General features: G+C 45.6%; 1 protein-coding gene and 1 pseudogene across 2 annotated transcripts in view; one reads left to right on the top strand and one right to left on the bottom strand.

The window, feature by feature from the left end:
* Positions 1-9,135, top strand: part of SCD5 (stearoyl-CoA desaturase 5) — a 67,785-nt gene extending 58,650 nt beyond the window's left edge. For both annotated transcript variants that reach the window (XM_067556859.1, XM_067556860.1), the window contains 2 exons: positions 907-1,139; positions 7,180-9,135. In XM_067556859.1, coding sequence (XP_067412960.1) covers positions 907-1,139; positions 7,180-7,370 — 424 coding nt within the window. In that variant the 3' untranslated portion in view covers positions 7,371-9,135. The remainder of the gene's footprint in view (positions 1-906; positions 1,140-7,179) is intronic.
* A 7,198-nt stretch (positions 9,136-16,333) lies between these two features.
* LOC137159077 (borealin-like) lies at positions 16,334-17,513 on the bottom strand (annotated as a pseudogene).
* Positions 17,514-19,981: the final 2,468 nt, after the last annotated feature.

Raw genomic sequence — 19,981 nt, forward strand, 5'->3', positions numbered from 1 at the left:
CCTAGATCTCCTTAATGCTAGTCCAGTACTGCATCCACTAGGCAAGACTAGCCCATATGGCCATCAGAAATGAGTAAAATCTCCAGGGTTCAGCACCGAGTGAGTAAACAGACAAATAGCCAGTGAAATATACAGGTATTATCTGTTAAAGAAAACACATCTCCCAAACAAACAGCTCTGTACAAGGCTTAGATAAAAGGAGGAGTTATAGGAACTGCATGCCAGATCTTCTTTTAAACTATATTTTTCATATAATATTATTTATATTACAGTAGCACCAAGAGGCCTTGAATGAGTTCAGGGTTCCAAAATGTTAGCCACTGTACATACACATAACAAGAGACAGTCCCTACTCCAAAAAGCTTACTGTCTAGATCAGGGGTGGGGAACGTCCGGCCCGTGGGCTGTATTTGGTCTGGCCCTGGCGGCGGCAGTGGGGGGGGAATTCGGCGGCGCGCGCGATTCCGTAGGGGAGGCAGTGCCTGCCGCCGAAACCCTGCCGCCGTTTGCCCCTTTTCGGTGGCGGGGGACTTCGGCGGCGGGCACTGCCCCCCGCCCCCCACGGAACCCCACCGCTGCCGTGAAACCGCGCTGCTGCCGAATTCCCCCCCGCTGCCGAATTCCCCCCGCCACCAGGGCCACCATCAGGCCCTTGACAGAAAAAAGGTTCCCCACCCCTGGTCTAGATAGACGAGTAGGACAAATGAAGTACTATTATTCCCATTTTACAGATTGGGAATTCAGGCACAGAGAGATGAAGTGACCTGCCCCAAGCCACACAGGGAATCTGTAGCAAAGGCAGAAATTGAACTCAAGTATCCTGAATCCTAGCCCAGCGAAGTAATCATGCAGCCAACCCTCCTGTCACAGTAGTGCTGTTATTCCTGTCCCTTTGTCTCCCTGTAGGTACTATAAGAGTTCAGTAGCGCTAATGTGCTTTGTGATCCCCACCCTGGTGCCCTGGTACAGCTGGGGGGAGAGTCTGTGGAATTCCTACTTCCTTGCTTCCATCCTTCGTTACACCGTCTCTCTCAACGTCACCTGGCTGGTCAACAGCGCAGCTCACATGTACGGCAATCGACCCTACGACAAATACATCAGCCCCAGGCAGAACGCATTTGTCACTTTAGGAGCAATCGGTGAGTACCAGGCAAAATGTTTCTCGGAATCTTTCATTTGGATTACTTTGCGTTTTGCCAACCCCCCATGCAAGCTCTAGCTAGCAGTGGGATTCCCTTTCACTGCAAACAGAGCAGCCACTAGAAACCTGCACATAAGATAGTCAGCAATCCACTCCTTGAGTGCTCAATCCTGGCCAGGATTTAGATGGACTGTCTGAAGTAACACTGTGCAGCACAGTCTGTGAGCTAGACAAGAGCTGGACAACTCCTGGGTTGTGTGTCTAGCATCCTGAGTAAAGATTCCCTTATACCTGAGCCCTGTCTCTCTTCTCTCACAAGGGACACTAAATTAAATCCATTTCACCACCTAGCCCTCCACTCCCAGTTATGAAACAATTATTACAGTCTTGGAGGGAGAAGTGGGATGAAATCCAGACCAAGTTTACCAGCAGCAAGACACCTAAACTGTTGTGGCCACTATATAAAGCTATTGGTGCTGTCCAAGATATTCAAAAACGTGTGCCTGAACTTAGGTGCCTACAGAGGAGATCTTTAAAGGCACAAAGGGCAGTTGGATTCTCAGCACTTTTGGAAGCAGGGTGTTTACCTGCCCTTTGTGTCTATGAAAATCTCCCCATGTTCATGTATTTAGATGCCTAAGTAACTGGGCTGATTTTAAGAAATGCTGAGCACTCAGGAACATCTGTCGATTCCAGTGGGAGCTGTTGGGTGTGCTGTACTTTTGAAAATCAGACGATTTATTTAGGGTGGGGTTTTCAAAAGCCTCGTTTTGTTTCCATTGAAGCCTATGGTATTCCATGAAGGTTTTTAAACTGTTCTCATCACGGTAACATCGGAGCGCCTTCCAGTCGCGCATTAAGCAACATCACTACACATCTGGCACATATTGTTTGTTCTCTCATCCTCTCCACAGAGAGAGAAGTGTGTGCAGGGGAGTGTATTGTTTTGGCAGGGTGTGCCTTATATCCCTGTTGTTGCTATGTTTTTATATTAGGGAAGACCAGGTCAGAGAAATGCGCCTTGCATTTGGAGTGGAAAATGATGAGGTTTGTGGTGATCCTTAGTTCCTTGGGGGAGTTCATTCCACCATCTCAGACTGACCCCCCCAGAGAAAGTTCCGTCTCCTGCACAGAGAGGTGTTCTTCTCATTGTTGAGAGTACCATTATGCCAGAGGAGCATAGTTGTTGACCACAGTCTTCATCCCAAAACTTTAGATGCCTGGGCCTGGGTCATGGAGCACTTTGAAAATAAGGACTGAGACCTTGAAAATCTATGGGAAGCCAGCGTAGAGAGCAGAGGTTTGATACGTTCATGGTATCGTAGCCTGTGTTGTTGAGGAGATGTGCTGCAATGTTCCGAACTACTTGGAGTTTCCTAAGTGCTGAAGGCTTCATGCCCTGGTATAGTGCATTGCTGTAATCCAGCTGAGAGGGGATGAAGGCATAAATAACTGGGGCCAATCTTTATCCACCAACGTGGGACAGAGCTTCCTAACCAAGGCCAGATCATACAAAGAGTTACTCACGGATGCCACTATGTGAGAGCTCAGCATCTGCAAGGAACCCACGAGTCCTTCTAGGCTACAGACGGACTGGATCAATTGTGGGGGTGTATCTTCAACCAACGAAGATTGCATCATAGCTGCAAGCTCTTCAAGATACTTCCCTCTGCCTGCTAGCATTGCCTTTGTCTTGCTCAGGTTCAGCTTCAGGCAGCTGTTCTTCATCCACGAGCTGATCTCATCCAAGCACCAGGCCATCTTGGTGGCAGTGCTGTGGTCCTATGTGGTGAGCATGGTTACATGTCGATGTTGAAAAGGACTGGAGAGGGAACGGATCCTTGTGGAACTCCACATGTGAATCATCTGGTAGTGGAGGTACAGTTTCCCATCACTACTTGTCGGATGCAACCCTCCAGGAAAGGCTCAAGACATTTGAGCACGTTACCCTGGACCCCTGCCATCTCTCTCAGCTAAGGCAACAGAATCTCAGTCAACATTGTGGAATGCTGCGAAGAGGTCCAGGAGGATGAGAATGGATGCCTCTCCTCTATTCACTGACAGGAGGAAGTCATCCAACAATGCCACTAGGGCAGCCTTGTTTTGTATCCTGACCTGAATCCAGAATGAGATAGAAATATGATTTTTACAACCCTGAGGGGCCGCCAGTCTCTGACAGCAGCCCTTCCCTCCCCCCACTGCAGCCAGACGAAGACGTTCAGTAAGGAAGATCTCCTGTCCCCCTGCAGCAGGGAAACTGTGCGCTCCTGGGTCCCTAGGCAACGGAAGGTTCTCTTGGCCTGAAGTAGAGTCTCAGCACAGGCTTTGACAAGTTCTTATGTTTCATCCTGTCTGAATCAGCCTTTGTTTTCTGCCATCGGTGCTCAAATTTCCATCCTTCTCTCTTAATCCAGCACAGGGTGTCAGAGAACCAAGGAGATTGGTGTGGGCAATGGGGAGGAAGGGGACCAATTGCAGGCCAGCGTGTCAGTGGCTCAGGCCAGTGTAAAATGGTAACGATTCACTAGGTTCTCAATCCCTCGTCCTGTGGAAAGAGTGCTATTATCCTTTTGCAGGCTTTGGGATTTGTTGGAGTCCATGAGTCTTTGTGGTTGAGTCAGGATCACTGGACCTTCTTGTAGCCTGGGTGCTGGAAGGTCACTAACCACTGCCTTCATGAGGTGATCATCTGTTCAAGACAGTGGCTGGGTTGTGATGTCCTGTATCTTGACATCTAGACTGAAAATCAGCTGCAAAGTGTGACCAGCCATGTGGACTGGCCAGAGGTGACCCGTTTAAGTCCTAGGGAGGCAAGTGAGGAGATGAGTCCCAGGATGACAAGTCTACGGCATTTCACACACCGTCACTGACAAGGGGTCAGTGAGCTCCTTTATGAATCATTTAAACTGTGGTGGTCTGTAAATGAGCATAAAACCTATGTTATCTTTGGCTCTGGTTTCGACTGTCAGATTGTCTTACCTGAGGCACCTCTCTTGCATTTGATGTTAACAGAGAAGATGAATGTAGGGCTGCCTGCTGCCTTGTCCTGTCTAGGTTTGTGGTGTACTAAATATCCTGGTGGGACAAGATGCACTACCATAAGGCTTGCAGTGTCATCCAGCCAGGTCTTGGTAATGCAGGTATATTAGGTGCTTTGTCACTGATGAGGTCATATGTTGTTTGTTAGCCGCAGATGTTACATTGATCATTGTCCGCTTTAATTTAATTCCCTTTTAACCACAATAATTTTGCCTATTGGACTGCACACATCTGTGGTCCAAAACCAACGCTCTGACCTCCTGCTGTAGCCAATAAAAATGGATATTTCCCACTTCCCAGGGTTAACCTAGCATTAATTAAAGCCTCCCGCCACGCGATTATCCCCTTCCCTTTATTATTTTGATAGAGGTAGTGGCTGTTTTTACAGTCAATCATGACATTGTCACGTGTAAATACTGCATAGATGTCAGACACCTTTGAATGCAAATGTCAGGGCCTGTGCACATTCCTCTTGAACAAGTACTTAAGTGAAATGAATAGGAAGGGTTATTAGCTGTCACGAAGGATGTCCAATTTTTTCTGTAATAGAAAGGAAGTCAGGAAGCTTATCTCTGCTCTAACCTCAGCTTGACTCCTGCACACTCTCTCATTGCAGATTTTCTCTGCTCCCTGCTGCCTCATGGTTTTTAAACCTCTCTCTTCTACTTATCTTAAGAGTTCTGCCGGTGAATGACTCAAGCCCTGTTAGGAAAGAAGCACTACAATTCTCTCTGTAACCTTAATTGAAACATCCATTCAGCAGTGAGACGTTTGATGGGGAACCTGGGCTAAACTTCTTTTGAGCTCAGGCACTGCTTCAGATCCGTGTGTGGGGCTCTGGCTGACTGCAGCATGTCCTGTCTAAGTAGCTGGGCTGGCCCCTGGCCCTGCTTTTCCTCTGCCTTGCACCAGGATGTAAAATGGGAATGGGCTGGATTCTCAGCAGGTGTAAATCAAGGTAGCTCCGTTGATTTCAAAGGAGCTGTGCCAGTTTACACCAGCTGTGGCTGTATCCCAAGTAACTCCCCTGAGATCGACGCCGCTACGCTCAGGGAAGTGAGGGGAATCAGGCTCTCATTTCTGCGAGGCTCCTTTCAGACCATCCGTCTGCTCCCAGATGACAGCCATGCAGAGAGTCCGTTTCTTGCACCCCCATCTGTTTGAACTGGCAGGTGCTTCGCCTCGTCACCAGCCAAAACTGCTCATTGAGGGCTGCCTACACAAGGAAGTTGACAAAGATTGTCAGGAACAGGAGACTGGAATCAGCATGGAAACCAGTTTAGCTTATGGCGTGTGTGAGACAAAAACCTTGCACTACCCAGTTACAGATTGCGCCTCAAGTCTCGGCTGAGCTGAAAAGAGATTCGTTTGCCTACACTGGCAGTCAAGCTCTTTTCAGCAGTGGTCCCTCTGAGTAATTTATGGCAGCCTTGGAATGGGCCAATTCTCTAGTATGATCAGGCCTAATGAAAACTTCTGTATTTCTCATCCAGGGGAGTCCTTGTAAAATCAAGCTGGCTCACTCCCTGTCACAGGTTCACTACTCACTGCTGGTGCACCTTCTTGTGGCCACATCTGGGGATTAGTTTATGACTCCCTCAGTTTCCCACCCCTGTGGTCTCATTCTCTCTCTCTGGAGTCAGATTACGGCCCCTCCATCCCTCAGGGTGCGCTCTCTTCTTGGCTTGGTCCTCCGGTCTGGCCACTATAGTCCTCTCCTTCCAGGATCTCAAAGTCCTACTGAACAAACTGTCTCAGGCAGTCTTCTGCACCACCACCCAGGCTGTGGCACTTCCCAGGGGCTGGTAGGGGAACACAGGCCCACCCACTACCCCGGGTTCCAGCCCAGGGACTCTACAACCAGTGGCTAAGGGCTGCACTGTTGTCCCAAACCTTGCTGCTGTTCCCCTGAGCTGCTTCCTACTTTGCCTCTATCAGGCTCCTTTCCTTCTCCACCCTCATCTGGATGCTCCCTTCCCTCAGGGCTAAGATCCTAGGGCCTCTAATTTCCCCCTGGTTTTCTCCTTTCCTTCTCTCAGTCCAGAGAGTTATTGCAGCTCCCCTTTTACTCTCTACTTTCTGGTTTTAGAGCAGCTTAGCCTGTCCCTTGCCCAGTTGACCTTCATTGTCAACTAAAAGTTTATCAGCCTTGACTCTCCCTCTTCCAACTCTCCGGTGCAACTTGTCACAATGCTAATTGGCCCTTCCTCCCTACTCAGGCCTTGTGTGAGGTAGGCACCCCATTCCCTTCTTATTTTCCATCATCTGGCTTACCAATAGGGGATCGTTTATCAAATGAAGTCAAACGTCTTTGGTTCCCCCTCTCAATGGGAAAGCAAAACCACTATGCACTTTACTGATGTGATGGCCAAGTTTTCTACAGAGACCTCCTGCAGATATAGATGTAGCTTAATGTGAACTGAATTAAGCTACATCAATGTAAACTGATCTGAGTATCCACACTGTGGTTTGCCCAGTTTAACTAAATCAATATAAAAAAATATTTGTTAAACTAGTGCAGCATATAAGGAAGCAAATAGATAGATGGGGTCTTGATCCTTCAACTTTTTCTCACTCTGCATTTTAAATCAATGAGGTACCAGGCAGGGTTGGACCAGGGTAGAACAGGTTCAGGTATCTATCTACCTACCTAATCAAATTGCAACCTGAAAAGAGGCATGTTGACCACCACACCTAAAAACTAGGGCTGTCAAACGATTAAAAAAATTTTCAATTAATTGTGAAATTTAAAAAAAAGTCATGATTAATCGCCATTTTAATCACACTGTTAAAACAATAATATTGAAATCAATATATTTGAAAATGTTGAAAAACATTCAAAAATATTTGTAATACATTTAAATTGGTATTCTATTATCAACAGTGTGATTAAAACTGCGATTAATTTTTAAAATTTAGTTCATTTGTTTTGCGCTGATTGCTTGAGTTAACTGTGATTAATTGACAGCCCTACTAAAAATCTCTTTTGTTTTTTCCAGGTGAAGGGTTCCACAATTACCATCACACCTTTCCATTTGATTATTCAGCCAGTGAGCTTGGCTTGAAATTCAACCCAACCACCTGGTTCATTGACTTCATGTTTTGGTTGGGGTTGGTTACTGACCGAAAACAGGCTCCCAAGGAGATGATCTTGGCCCGCAAAGAGAGGACTGGTGATGGAAGTGCTTGAAAATACAACATTTCTGTGTAAATCTACGCTGTCGTGTGTGTGAGTGTGTGTGAGCACGTGCGCATTTTTTCTTTGGGGAAAGTAGTTTTTTTCAGATAAAATGGGCCAAATTAATCCCTGGGATAACTCCATCGACTTCAGTGGATTTATGTCAGGGGTGAATTTAGCCCCAATTTTTTTCCCTATTAGCTATTTTATGTCCAAATCCCAGACTATTAAGTGTAAAAAAAAATTAGATATTATTTAATATTAGCATTAAACATCCTAGAACTTTGATTTTAGTCATTCTAGTTTACGTCCAATGTACACTATAATATGCTTGTCCGTGTTAACCCTGGCAAGATGGATGAATTAACTATCCTTTCAAAGTGCGATTCAGGTGAGTGTTTGTTTTGTTTTTACTAGTCAACCAAACATGCTTTTGAAACATAATTTCTTGGGAAGAGGAAGGGCCTGATATGCTATTACAAAAACAATCAGAAAAGAATGTTTAAAAAAAATAATTATGGGGAGGGGAAATCAGTTTTTAAAAAGTTGTTTGTCTGAAAATCTGCTTTCTTATATTTGTTTACCCTGTTTGCAATACCCTTGCTCCACTGTCTTTGCTTATATGGAATTCATTTATTGCTAAGCAGGCTTTTGTGTTAAAAGCTGCACACTATACAAGCCAAAATACAAATTGATGCCATGCTTAGCTGATTCATTCGTTGTCATATAAACACTGTAATTCGTAAAGGTATACTGCTCAACTATGTCTTAAACCAAATAAAGCTTCAATATAAATGTTTGGAGACCTAATTTATATTCTAACTGGTCACAGCCACCGATGCATGCGTATTTTAGCTACTTCTGCACAATAGGTGTCTTAACTTTTTTTTCCAGCTTTCACTATCAGGTCTTTAAAAACTGGCCTTTATCTAGATCGCAGATTCTCCTAATGTTACAACTGCATGCAGCCTCTGTTGGTTTCAGAGCAAAATATTTTTAAAAAAAAGTTATGTAGCTTCTGGATTTAACAGTTGCCTTGTAAAAGCAGCATGTCAGATTAATAGGACATATAGCCCTTTGTGTTAGATGTTAGCCAGTGCAGGAGAAAGACTTTATGTTGTCTGCACTGGAGCACTTTTAAAGACAGAGGGCCTGACTCTCATTTACACTAAGGGCTTATCTACACTTAAAATGCTACAGCTGTACCGCCGTAGCCCTCCGGGGTAGACACTCCCTGTGCCAAAGAGGGGTTCTCCCATCAGCAAAGTTCATCCAGCTCGCCAAGAGGTAGTAGCTAGGTTGATGGAAAAATTCTTCTGTCAAACTAGTGTTGTCTATGTGGGGGCTTAGGTCAGTTTAACTATGCCTCTCGCGGGGGTTGGTTTTTCACACCCCTGACCAATGTAGTTAAACCGACCTAATTTTCTAGTAGCCTGGGCCTAAGATTCCCTTTGCCCTGCTCTGGCAGTGTGCAAGTACACACTTTCATGCCCATTTACATTGCCAGAATGGGGCAAAGGGTAGGGAGGAAAGGGGGATGGTCTTAGTATAAATGAGAATCAGGCCCAGATATTTTCAGGAAAGATATAGAATTTTAAAACCAAACTCAGTTCTTTTGGGTTTGTTTGGGTTTTCTTTTGTGTTGTTTTTTTAAATGATGCCAATATAAAAGAATTGTCTTTATTATGTACTTCATCCAGCAGGTGTTTAACAGTGTTAATTTGCCATTAATGACGTGTAAACTCTTGAGTGATTTACAATAAACAGCTATGAATTATCCTGTGTGCCGATCCTTATTTGAAGATCTTCCATTAAATGATGGTTTTATGAATGAATGATAAAAAATATTACACTCCTGCTCTGTGGTCAGTGGCTACTCCAATCCTTGTGATGTCTCATCTAGGTCTGAACATGGCCCCACCCATTACCATAATATCTACCACCTCAAAACATTAATTTATTCATCCTCATATCACCCCTGTGAGATAGAGAAGTATCGTTATCCCCATTTGACAGATGGGGAAACTGAGGCACACCCATGTAAATTGACTTGTCCAAATTCACACAGGACATTTGTATAAGAGCCAGGAATGAAGCCCAGATCTCCTGAGTCCTAACCCCGTGTCTTAACCACAAGATCATCACCTGATTCCTTGTGAGTCTTACAGTTGGGCCCAATGAAGAGTGGCTAAAATGATCAAGAACCCACATATCCAAAATATAGGTGGGTGGTGAGTTTGGAGGTGGTGATGTGTATGTGAGGGAGTGTGGCAAGGGAGAGAGATATCTTTATCATAAATGGCTCTTCCCCATATAAAAAGTCCTGTTGTTGTAGTTTACCAGTTGGGGCAATAACATAAATGCAATGGAGAGCTAAACCTGGGTTTATATCTTTCAGTTAAACTTTGGAATAAAAGATCTCAAAATAATACCAGTACTGCCACCATACTGTATTGAGCTCATTTCCCACCAAGCATATGTACAGAGCAAAACTTCACTAATTCCTATTATGGACCCAATCCTGCAAATAGATGTACTGGTGTGACTCCTTATGACTGCATGGAATTACACTGAAGTCAATGGTATTTCGCATGAGTGTAAGAGATCCACACAAGCTCATGTTTCAGCAGTACTGGGACCTAAAATTAGGAAACACATTACAAATGACAGATGTTTTTTGTAAATTAGTGAATAAGAAAAGAAACATGATTTTTTAAACAAAAATTAAGGCTACTACATCAAAAAATGTACTTGTTTGTGCTTTACTTTCTTCTTTACTTCGCATTTACATGGCTAAAGATAATCACCTAAATCCACATGTAATAGAGCTAGTTGAAAAACACCAATTATTTTCACAGGAAATGTTTTTGGGGAAAAAATTATTTCAAAATTTCCTGGGAACATTTTTCAGTTTTTTTTTAACCAAAAAACCAAACAAACCAGATAAAGAAAATGTAATAACTCAACACTGAAATAGGGCTCTGTCTAGTATAACTAATTTCATACCTTCAGCTGAATCAAACTCAGCTCCTCCCCAGGCTGTTCAAAAGCATGTCTCCTGACTGTGACTTTTCAGTCTATTACATTTGAGCCCTCTAACTTTAGCTCTTGGGGGCCATGGAGCACATCAAGAAAGGTTGCAAGAATCTCTCAACAGAAAAGCTTGTGTGGCCTCCCTCCTATTCAAACTGTAAACCTATCTTTAATCTGATTTATGAAAGAGCTCCAGGTGGGACCAAGCCTGGAAAACTTCATATCAAATTTTGAAAGTCTTCAGAAAGTTAAGTGAGAGAAACCAAGGGGTTGGAATGGAAACACTTAACCAGCGTGAGTGCTGCTGTGTCCATGTATTCATTTTTTTAAATAAACAAACCTTTCCCAGCAGCTTACCCCGCAAATGCACAAGGGAACGGAAGTAGGCCCCACAGTTGCAGAGCGCCGCCCCCCTGCCAACCTCCTCTCCCTGGTCTTGTAGATGGTGTGGAATCAAAGAATTAATCATAGAATTGATTATAGAATGCCTGGTCTGAAATTGATTATAGAAGGCTTGGCCTGAAACTGGGTAGCCTGAACTGTGATGGAAGCCCTCAGGTTAAATCATTGACAGGATACCCCAAACTGAGACTGAGATAAAGATGCTAAAATCCCACAGGATGTCTCAGAATCACCATTTAAATGCAAACTCCTTTTGGGAAACTCTAGCCCTTTTGATGTCTGTAAACCGACATCTGTTCTGATAAGTATTGGTATGTGCCCCCCTGTCTTCCTGGCCCCATAGGAAGTTACTCCATACAAATTAGCATTTTAACATATATTGTGTAGTCACCCATCTTCGGGTGATAGCCAGAGTACCTGATAACCACATTGTATAATCAAGTGACTCTTTGGTCTTTCCTGTGAAAACATCTGGTGTACCCCATTGTATATATAATTGTCTTTCCTGTCAAGTATAAACTATTAATCAATGCCACTATACGATCAACGTGTAAATGAACCTAAGCAACCCTTATATAAGTCTTTTGTATCTGGTAGCCAGGTGAAGTACATTTGCCCAGCATCCAGACATGCTGCTTGACTTCCCTATAGCCACCTGGGTTTTCCCTATGGCTATAGTATTCCCCATAGCTATGGTTATGTGATTGTGTGTGTGTCACAATTAAAGCTGCACCCGATCCAACTCTAAAGTGTAGCAATGTGACTTTATTTTTCCTCGACAATGGCCATTTTGGCCAGAGCTAGGAGGAGGTTGACGAGGAGATCCCACGACTTCGTGGGGCCACAGATGGGGTGTGCGTAGATGAACAGATGCGGGGAGAAGTGCAGACAGAACCTCAGCAGTAGGTTCTGGAGGAGGCAGAAGAGGGGCTGCAGCCTGGCGCACTTGAGATAAACGTGCGCCAGGGTCTCCCTCACGCCGCAATAGGAGCAGGTGTCAGGGTGAGGGGTGAACCGTGCCAAGTACATGCCCGTGCTCACAGCCCCATGAAGGAACCGCCAACTGATGTCCCCGGCGGGCCGGGGAGTCAGGGTGGAGTACAGACTGGCCCACCGGGGGTCCTCGCCCTCCGCGGGAGGCAACAGGTCCTGCCATTTGGTGTCAGGATGGGACACGAGGGTGAGGAAGTGAAGGGCGTATTTGTCTGTGTAGCAAAGTGCTGTGGCCTTCCTCGGAGCCTGGGCCTGAGGAAGGGTCACGATGCCCCTGCTGGGCAGAGCAAGGCCCTACAGGCCAAACACCCGGAAGCAGAGGGGCAGAGCCAGGTCAGGAAAGGGAAATATAAAAGTCCGGCCCAGCAGGAAGCTGCTGCTGGAGGGAAATGTGTTTTCCCAGAGGCTGTGGCCTGGGCCAGACCCAAGCCCTGTGGCAGTTCAGAGCAACCACCCCACTGACTGGAGCCTCCAAAGCCTGCCAGGGTTGCCAGGCCCGAGTGACTGGAAAGAGCCACCCGAGACCACTGAGTGGGAACAACCCCCCGAGCCTAACCCTGACCTGGAGGAGCTACCCGACGCTGGGGACCCACTGGAGCTGCCTGAGCCTGGTGTACTGGAGGACCTGCTGGGACCCTGGGACCTAGAGGAGCTGCCCTCCGCTGACAACCCTGAGGAGTTTCTAGACCTGCCACTGGTTTGCGTCCCCCCCTCCCTAGCCACCCTGGGAGTGCTTGGCTCCTCTGAATCTGTGCGCCAGAGGATATAGAGCTTTGCCAGCCCTGCCTGTCTGTGGGCCAGGGCTGTAGACCCCTTCGCCAGCCCTGCCCTGTCTGAGGGCCGGGGGCACCAGACTGCTTGCTAGCCCTGCCTGTTGGAAGGCCAGGGCATAGACTCCTTACTAGCCCTGCCCACATGAGAGCCAAGGGGCTACAGACTCTGAGGGAAGCCTGCCCTGCTGGGGGCTAGGGCTAAAGACTTATAATCTGCAAAGTGTATTCCCCTAGACCAAGGCGCTGTGGCCTTCCTTGGAGCCTAGGCCTGAGGAAGGGTCGCGATGCCCCGGCTGGACTGTGCCACCAGCCTACAGTCTAGTATACGTAAACCATGTTTCAAGATGCTACAATGTTGTACTTAAGGTTGTAAGGGAAACAAATGATGGCCTATTGTATTGCTTTGGCCCTGGTCCTGCAAGGAGCTCTGCAAGGGCAGCCCCTGTATGTACACAGTGCCCATTGAAGTCGTGGGGTGGTGGATGGGCACAGAGGGCTGGGCCACCCATCTAGCACTTATTGAAGGATCAGAGCCCAAATTATAATGGACACAAATAATGGGCCAGGTGAAGGTTGCACATGCAAAGTAAAGCTGATATAATTTTTTGGCAAACAGTAAATATGCCTGGCAGGCATTGAAATTTAGACTGAATTTGGTGAATAGTTTAGTGTGATGGAAAAACAACTGGTTTTTTTGAAAAAGTTGAAATGCTTCATCTCAGCCATTGTAAAATGTTTTGTTTCAACTTTTCGTTCTGAAATGGTGTTTCATTTTGGAATTTAGCATTTTTTAAAAAGGTAAAAAAATCCAAAAAAAAGTCCCAAAACTAAACAAAAATGATTGTTTGCGGAGGGGGGAAGAATGAAATATTTGGTTTGACCGAAAACAAAATGTTTTTGTTTTGCTGAGGAAAGATGGGGGGGATCACTTTTGGTTGTAACAGAACTGATTTTTTTTGTTTTTCAGACATTTTGATTTAGCTACCGAAACAAAAAATCAAATATAGGCTTAACTCTAATGCAAACACTGGCCCCCGTCCCTCAATTAATGCTTCAGTGGCTCGCAGCCCTGCAGAACCAGCTGCAGAATTGGGTCCTTGCAACAGGGTGTGCTAAATCAGGAATTAACAGAGCACCCTGTCTCTCTAATACCCACCAGGATATAGTCATTGGGACCTAATTCAAAGACAGGTAGTTGACAGAGGGTGTCCATTTATTGAGTAGAGCTACAGCTGAAGGGCTAATTGAGGAGGCAGCAACCCCCTCCCCAAAAGCAGCTGGGCTTATAAGCAGACAGGAAGGACAGCTGGCATAAACAGGCTTAGATGTTGCTAGTATGGTGCCCTTAGTTAGTAGGTAATGGACTGGAAATACATAGAACTAACACTCCAGGCTATGGCCTAATGGCAGAATCTAATAAAATGTGGTGGTGAAGGTGAGTTGTTGGTGTTGTGGTACATGATGAGGGTGGAAAGGACACTCAGGGGACATGCCTGTGATAAATCTCAGCTTTGGTCCTTACCCTGCTTAGTCTTGGGCTAATGCTTAGCATGATGTATGTACTGAGACCTGTGGCAGGCTTTGTTGTTTCCTTGCTCTTGTGTTGCTTGCTATCTAGCCCTAATGTTCTCTTAAGGTATTTGAGGGGGGAGCAGGAGTAGGTTTTTGCTTTAAAGGAATTGGGAGTTGGCTAAATCCCCTTGGAATACTCTCTTCCAGCTCCTCACACAGCAGCGAGCCCCTGGTTAACTGTTCTACAAAATATGCCCTGAATGAGGCAAGGACTTCTGCAGAGTCCTGATTGATTCACTCTGCCTCTTATATTGCAATGTGCCTGTGAGGGGCTGTATAAATCCCATGTTCCCTGATGACAAGGAAGGGGTTAATGCAAGCCTAAGGTGGGGCAGCAGATGGACCAGCTAGTATCACTTATAGCGCCTGTAATTACAAATAGACTTGGCTCCTGCAGCACTGGGGGTGGGAGTGAGCTAGGCTCTGCTGGAGAGGTGTAGGAAGGGGTTTCAATGTACAATGGTGGATAGGAGTAGGTGGCACTTAGCGTTGGTGAACTTGTTTAGTGAGTGTTCTATTGAGGGCTACCTGGAGTAAGCTGCCCCTTATCCTTTTGCTTTGGTTACACAGCTGCAGACTCCAGCAGGTGACCCTTTCACTGGAACAAAGGCAGAAGAGTGAGGTGGATGAAGCACTTGCTGATGATGAGGTGAGAGATTGAAGCTTCTACCTGGTGCCTTTCCTCAAGAAATGGAACTGCTGGGAGTGGTGTCTGTCGGAGAGAGTCTCTAATGCTTCAGCTAAATTAGCCTGCCATGCCTTGCCTTGCCTTGCCTTGCGTGTCTGCACTCCAGATTTGGCTAAAAGGTTGTATTAGATCACGTTTCATACATGCTTATTTTTGGGGTGGGGACAGAGGCAGCAGCATACCCTGAGTTATGAGCCTTTGGAAAAAAGTGTGTTCACTTGGGTTAGCTCCCATGAGTTAAAATGGCCGTGAGAACACAGTAATGTGGGTTAGCAGCTCAAGTTCGACCCCGAGCTCCCTGCAGGCTTTTATGCCAGCTGCTAACCTGAGTTAAGACTAATTGCTGCCTCTTCACTGCTGTTCTGACTCCAGTTAACTAATGTGGAGTAGCTAACTGGTGTGAAGACCACACTTTTTTTTTTTTGCAGTGTAGACATACCTTCAGCTGAATCAAACTCAGCTCCTCCCCAGGCTCTTCAAAAGCATGTCTCCTGACTGTGACTTTTCGGTCTATTACATTTGAGCCCTCTAACTTTAGCTCTTGGGGGCCATGGAGCACATCAAGAAAGGTTGCAAGAATCTCTCAACAGAAAAGCTTGTGTGGCCTCCCTCCTATTCAAACTGTAAACCTATCTTTAATCTGATTTATGAATGAGCTCCAGGTGGGACCAAGCCTGGAAAACTTCATATCAAATTTTGAAAGTCTTCAGAAAGTTAAGTGAGAGAAACCAAGGGGTTGGAATGGAAACACTTAACCAGCGTGAGTGCTGCTGTGTCCATGTATTCATTTTTTTAAATAAACAAACCTTTCCCAGCAGCTTACCCCGCAAATGGGGTGCTGCCTTTGCTTGGGGCGATCATCTTAGTGATGCTTTCCAGTAGATGCCCTTCAAAATAGAATTCAAAATAGAATTGAATGAAAGGAAGGGGGACCCTGGCTAAGGCACTGGATGGGGACTCAGGATATTTTGGTTCAGTTCCTGGCTTGGTGACAGTCCCTGTGGGCAAGTCACTTATGTCTTACGTCAGTTTCCCATAGAATAGGAATAATACTTCCTTTCTCCCACCCTCAGTTATTTGAGGCCCTGACTCTGCAAGGACTTGTGATTAACTTCACTGGGACTCCAAGCCTGTGCTATATCAGGGCACTAGATTGTAAACTCTTTGGGGCAAAGCTGGTCTCCTACCATGTGTATGTTCTTCACTGGGGCTTCTGGGTGCTACTGGAATACAATAAAGGGAGTGGCCTTGCTGTTCAAAAATAGCCTGAATTAGAAACTCTTTAAAGCAAACTCTGGAATTTTAAAGATGTTCAGTTTTTTGGGTTTTTTTAAACAGAAATCTGGTATTTTATTTGTACAGAAAAAAGTGAGTCAACCTATTTTAATCCTCTTAAATATTACAGGCTAAAAATCTGTTCCTAACTTCCACCATGTAGCAGAGGAGTACAACAATAGAGTAAGAATGCATGTTGTAATCCTAAAATTGGTGGTCCAAATTTATGACAGAGTTAATATCCCTGAAGTTTCATGTTTGGGTCTTGGTGCTGCTGCATGCTTCTGCAAGATGAACTGATAAATTCTTCATCATTCTCAGGGTCTCTGGACTGAGATGACTAAGATTCTTTCTGGTCAACTCACTGGCTGCTAAACGAATGTTCTCCCCCCTCCTCCAACAGGGACTGTAATGAGGACATTTTTGCTGTCAGCAAGAGGACTGCCATTTGCAGAGATTGTGTAAACCTGCTCATATGCTGCAGAGGTGTGTAGACCTGGTGTCCTGAAAACGCTGGAATCAATCCTGGGGGTGACAGTGGAGGTCCCCTGCCATGTGCAGGCATCAGCAACTCAGCCAAGGACTGGAGAAACAATTATTTTTTGCTTGACCTTTTACTAATGTGTCTTACTCTTGCTGATGGAGCTTTTCTGCTCTTGGAAGCTGCAGTTTTTTGGGTTGTCTTCACCTTCCCTGTGTTTGGATTAACTTTTTCATGTTCTAGCTCTGATTCTTCAAGGGCTTTTCTCTCCAGTTTGCTTCTCTTAGTTTGCTCCCTGTATCAAAGTTCTGTTTCCTCTTCAATTGTATTGATGTCCTGTTTGAATTTTTCAGCTTTTTTCACAGTTTTGGAAGTGTCTAGATAACTTCTGCTGTTAGTTTTGTAACCCTTCTGCCAAACCGAGTTGGCAGCAGCAAGGTTCACGTTCTATATCTAGGGGTCCCTGTCAAGGATACAACACCAAACTGGCTCGAGCCCCCACCCAGTCACCTGGGAAATCACACACTATCCCCTGGGCGCCGACCTCCTTCTCCCCCCCCCCCCCCCAAGGGCAATACTTCCCCTCTCGCAAGCAGAGTCTGAGTGTAGAAAGAAACCTTTTAATAGCAAAAGAGGTAACAGCACTGGTTTGGGAAAACAGTGCAAACAGAGCTCATGAACTCAATGAGCCAAACCCATCCCACAGTACAAGGTGTGTCCTTCGCCTCTCCCTTCCTTCTTCCCCCTGTACTGACCATTGTAGTTGCAATGTCCACCTCTTGGGTGTGGCTTCATCCCCTATGCGACTCCTCTGCTGCTGTCTCCTACTGCCTTCGGGCCTCGCTGAGTCCCCGACTGCTGGCAGTGACCATGCCTGTTTCCCACTGACCGCTGGCACCGACCACACCTGGCTCTCGCTGATTGCAGCGGGCTGGCATGCCAGCCCCTCTGCCAACCACTGACCAGACTGGCACCAACTGTGCCGGCCTCTCTGCCAACCACAGCAGGCACAGTTGGTACCAGCCTCCCACTAGAGTTGCCTGGTGCTCACTCAGCTCTGTTAGTTGTCAGGCAAGGTTTCCCAGATCCTCTACTGGTTCAGCTCTTAGTGATTTCAGCTCATAGGTAAACCTTCTGCTGACACACAATGTCCCTGCTTTCAAGAAACAAAAGACTCCAAAATGAGTCATTAACTCTACCTTTTAACAAGGGGGAGAGAGTCGCTCCATGCCTGGAGGCAACCCTTTGCCAGGGCCAGTGCAATCTCAGTATGAGACTGCTCCACCTCCCCGTTTCCAGGCTGAAACATCTGTCTGCCACCCTTGTGGAGCTGTTTAGTTTAGGGTGCAGAGTTTATCATAACAGACTAAGCACAGTTTTGCTGACATCTGTTCATACAGTTAAAGGACGACGTTTCATTACCCCAGCAGTTAACACAAAAGTGGTTTGTAGCCCAAAACCAGCCCTGCTAACCATTTCCCACTAGGCTCAGCACCTAGGTAAGTTATGCTAAATACTTAATTGTACTCATGCAGATACAAAGCCCGTGCAAATAAAGTGTCCCCCTTTCAGCTGCTGAGCAGGGAGAGGGACACTGAGACCTGGCTTAGTTTGTTTGTTTCTGATAGTTCCAAATCAGCCCTTGCTGCTTGAACATCACTTTAACAGCTATTAAGAGAAGTGGCGGGGGGGACCTAAATTGCAGCACTTGCATTACAACTCACACTGATTTCCCATGCTTTCTAACAGGAAAGAGTTCTTTCAGTGCTGGTTCTCAAGATGATGGCTTGGTCTAAAGTTGCAGTGGGGGAGGTCGAGGATGGATATTAGGAAAATGTTTTTCCCTAGGAGGGTGAGGAAGCACTGGAATGGGTTACCTAGAGAGCTGGTGGAATCTCCATCCTTAGAGGTTTTTAAAGTGTGGCCTGATTAAAGCCCTGGCTGGGGTGGTTTAGTTGGGGTTAGCCCTGTTTTGAGCAGGGGGTTGGGCTAGATGACCTCCCCTTCCAACCCTTATCTTCTGATTCCTGTTTGACTGTTATTTCTAGCCAAGGCTCCCAAATGCTTTAGTGACTTACTCTTCTCTGCAATTAGAGATGGGGTTTTAGTTAGCATTCCCTCTGTACCCAAAACTTCCCCTGATTCTAGTGGCACCTATGGGTATGCAATGGATGAGGGTCAGTCCCATTGTGACTAAAATATCTCTGAGCAACGTTAAAGTAATGGATCCTAGTGATGAATTACTTTTGTGGAAACAGCCATCAGGTTATTGGGTAGGTAAAAATATACTGCAGATTATTTCTGCTTCACATTCATTTCAACAGTCCTATCATTCCTATCTTAAACATGAGTAGTGATACCCACATCCAAAATCCCCCTGTTCAACTAGCCAGAACAATGCAAACTGAATCCATCATCTCTGGCTTCTGCAGAATTGATTGCTTTTCAGACCCAGTAATCTGCAGTGCAGTTTGTGACTCTGCTTTTTTGAAGTAATACAAGTTTTGCTTCAGTTCTATCTTTAGCTATTGTATTGGAATATGTCCTTAGCTAATCTCTGATTTAAGAGAGCTTGTTTGTATCAGAGAATTGAAATGAGAGAGAACAGTTTGGAGGAGAGGTGAAATATATACAGTAAAAAGTCAATCATATGGGAAAATGAACTAACTACCTGTTTTCTCAATGGTTCAGCATGGGAGGAGACTAGTGGGGTTGAGAGCTCCAGCTGTCTGGGCTTATGTACTCTAGCAAAGTTGACCTCTCGTGCCACTCTCAGTGCTATAATAGCTGTAGTTGCTGTAGTGTGGACAGGCTCAGGTTGTTGGGTCATAGCTCACTTGCTGGTGGATTCTCTGTACCTTAAAGTCTTTAAACCATGAGTTGAGGACTTTAACTCAGTTATAGGTTAGAGATTTATTATAGGAGTGGGTGGGTGAGGTTCTGTGGCCTGCCTTGTGCAGGAGGTCAGACTAGATGATCATATTGGTCCCATCTGACCTTAGTCTGAGTCTTTACCCCCAATATCATCTAAGAAGCAATTAGTGCAAAGATACAAAGCAATATGTTCTAGTTTCGTATAGAGATGGACCCACTTTCAAGTTCACATCTGGATCCACAGCCAAAATTTAGAGATGTTGGGATCCAGGGTATAGCCCGACTCGATCTCTAGTTTTGGATATGTTTGTAAGAGCTCTTTTGAAGCCAGTCAGCACCTCATGCATGTATCTGAACCCATAACATGACCTCAAAACCAGCATTTGCGTGTTTGATGTTATCATGGCAAGATGAGTCCTGATTTGTTTCATTTCCTATAGGGGCAATATAGATACATTTGTAGAGGCAGTGGGCTCCTTGTTACTGTGGCCTGAGTCACATACTACCGCTTTCAAGATGTTCCCAGTGTTGG

This window comes from Emydura macquarii, unplaced genomic scaffold (assembly GCF_026122565.2).
Source record: "Emydura macquarii macquarii isolate MOO-44397 ecotype Brisbane River unplaced genomic scaffold, CSIRO-AGI_Emac_v2 contig_1790, whole genome shotgun sequence".
Lineage (NCBI taxonomy): Eukaryota > Metazoa > Chordata > Testudines > Chelidae > Emydura > Emydura macquarii.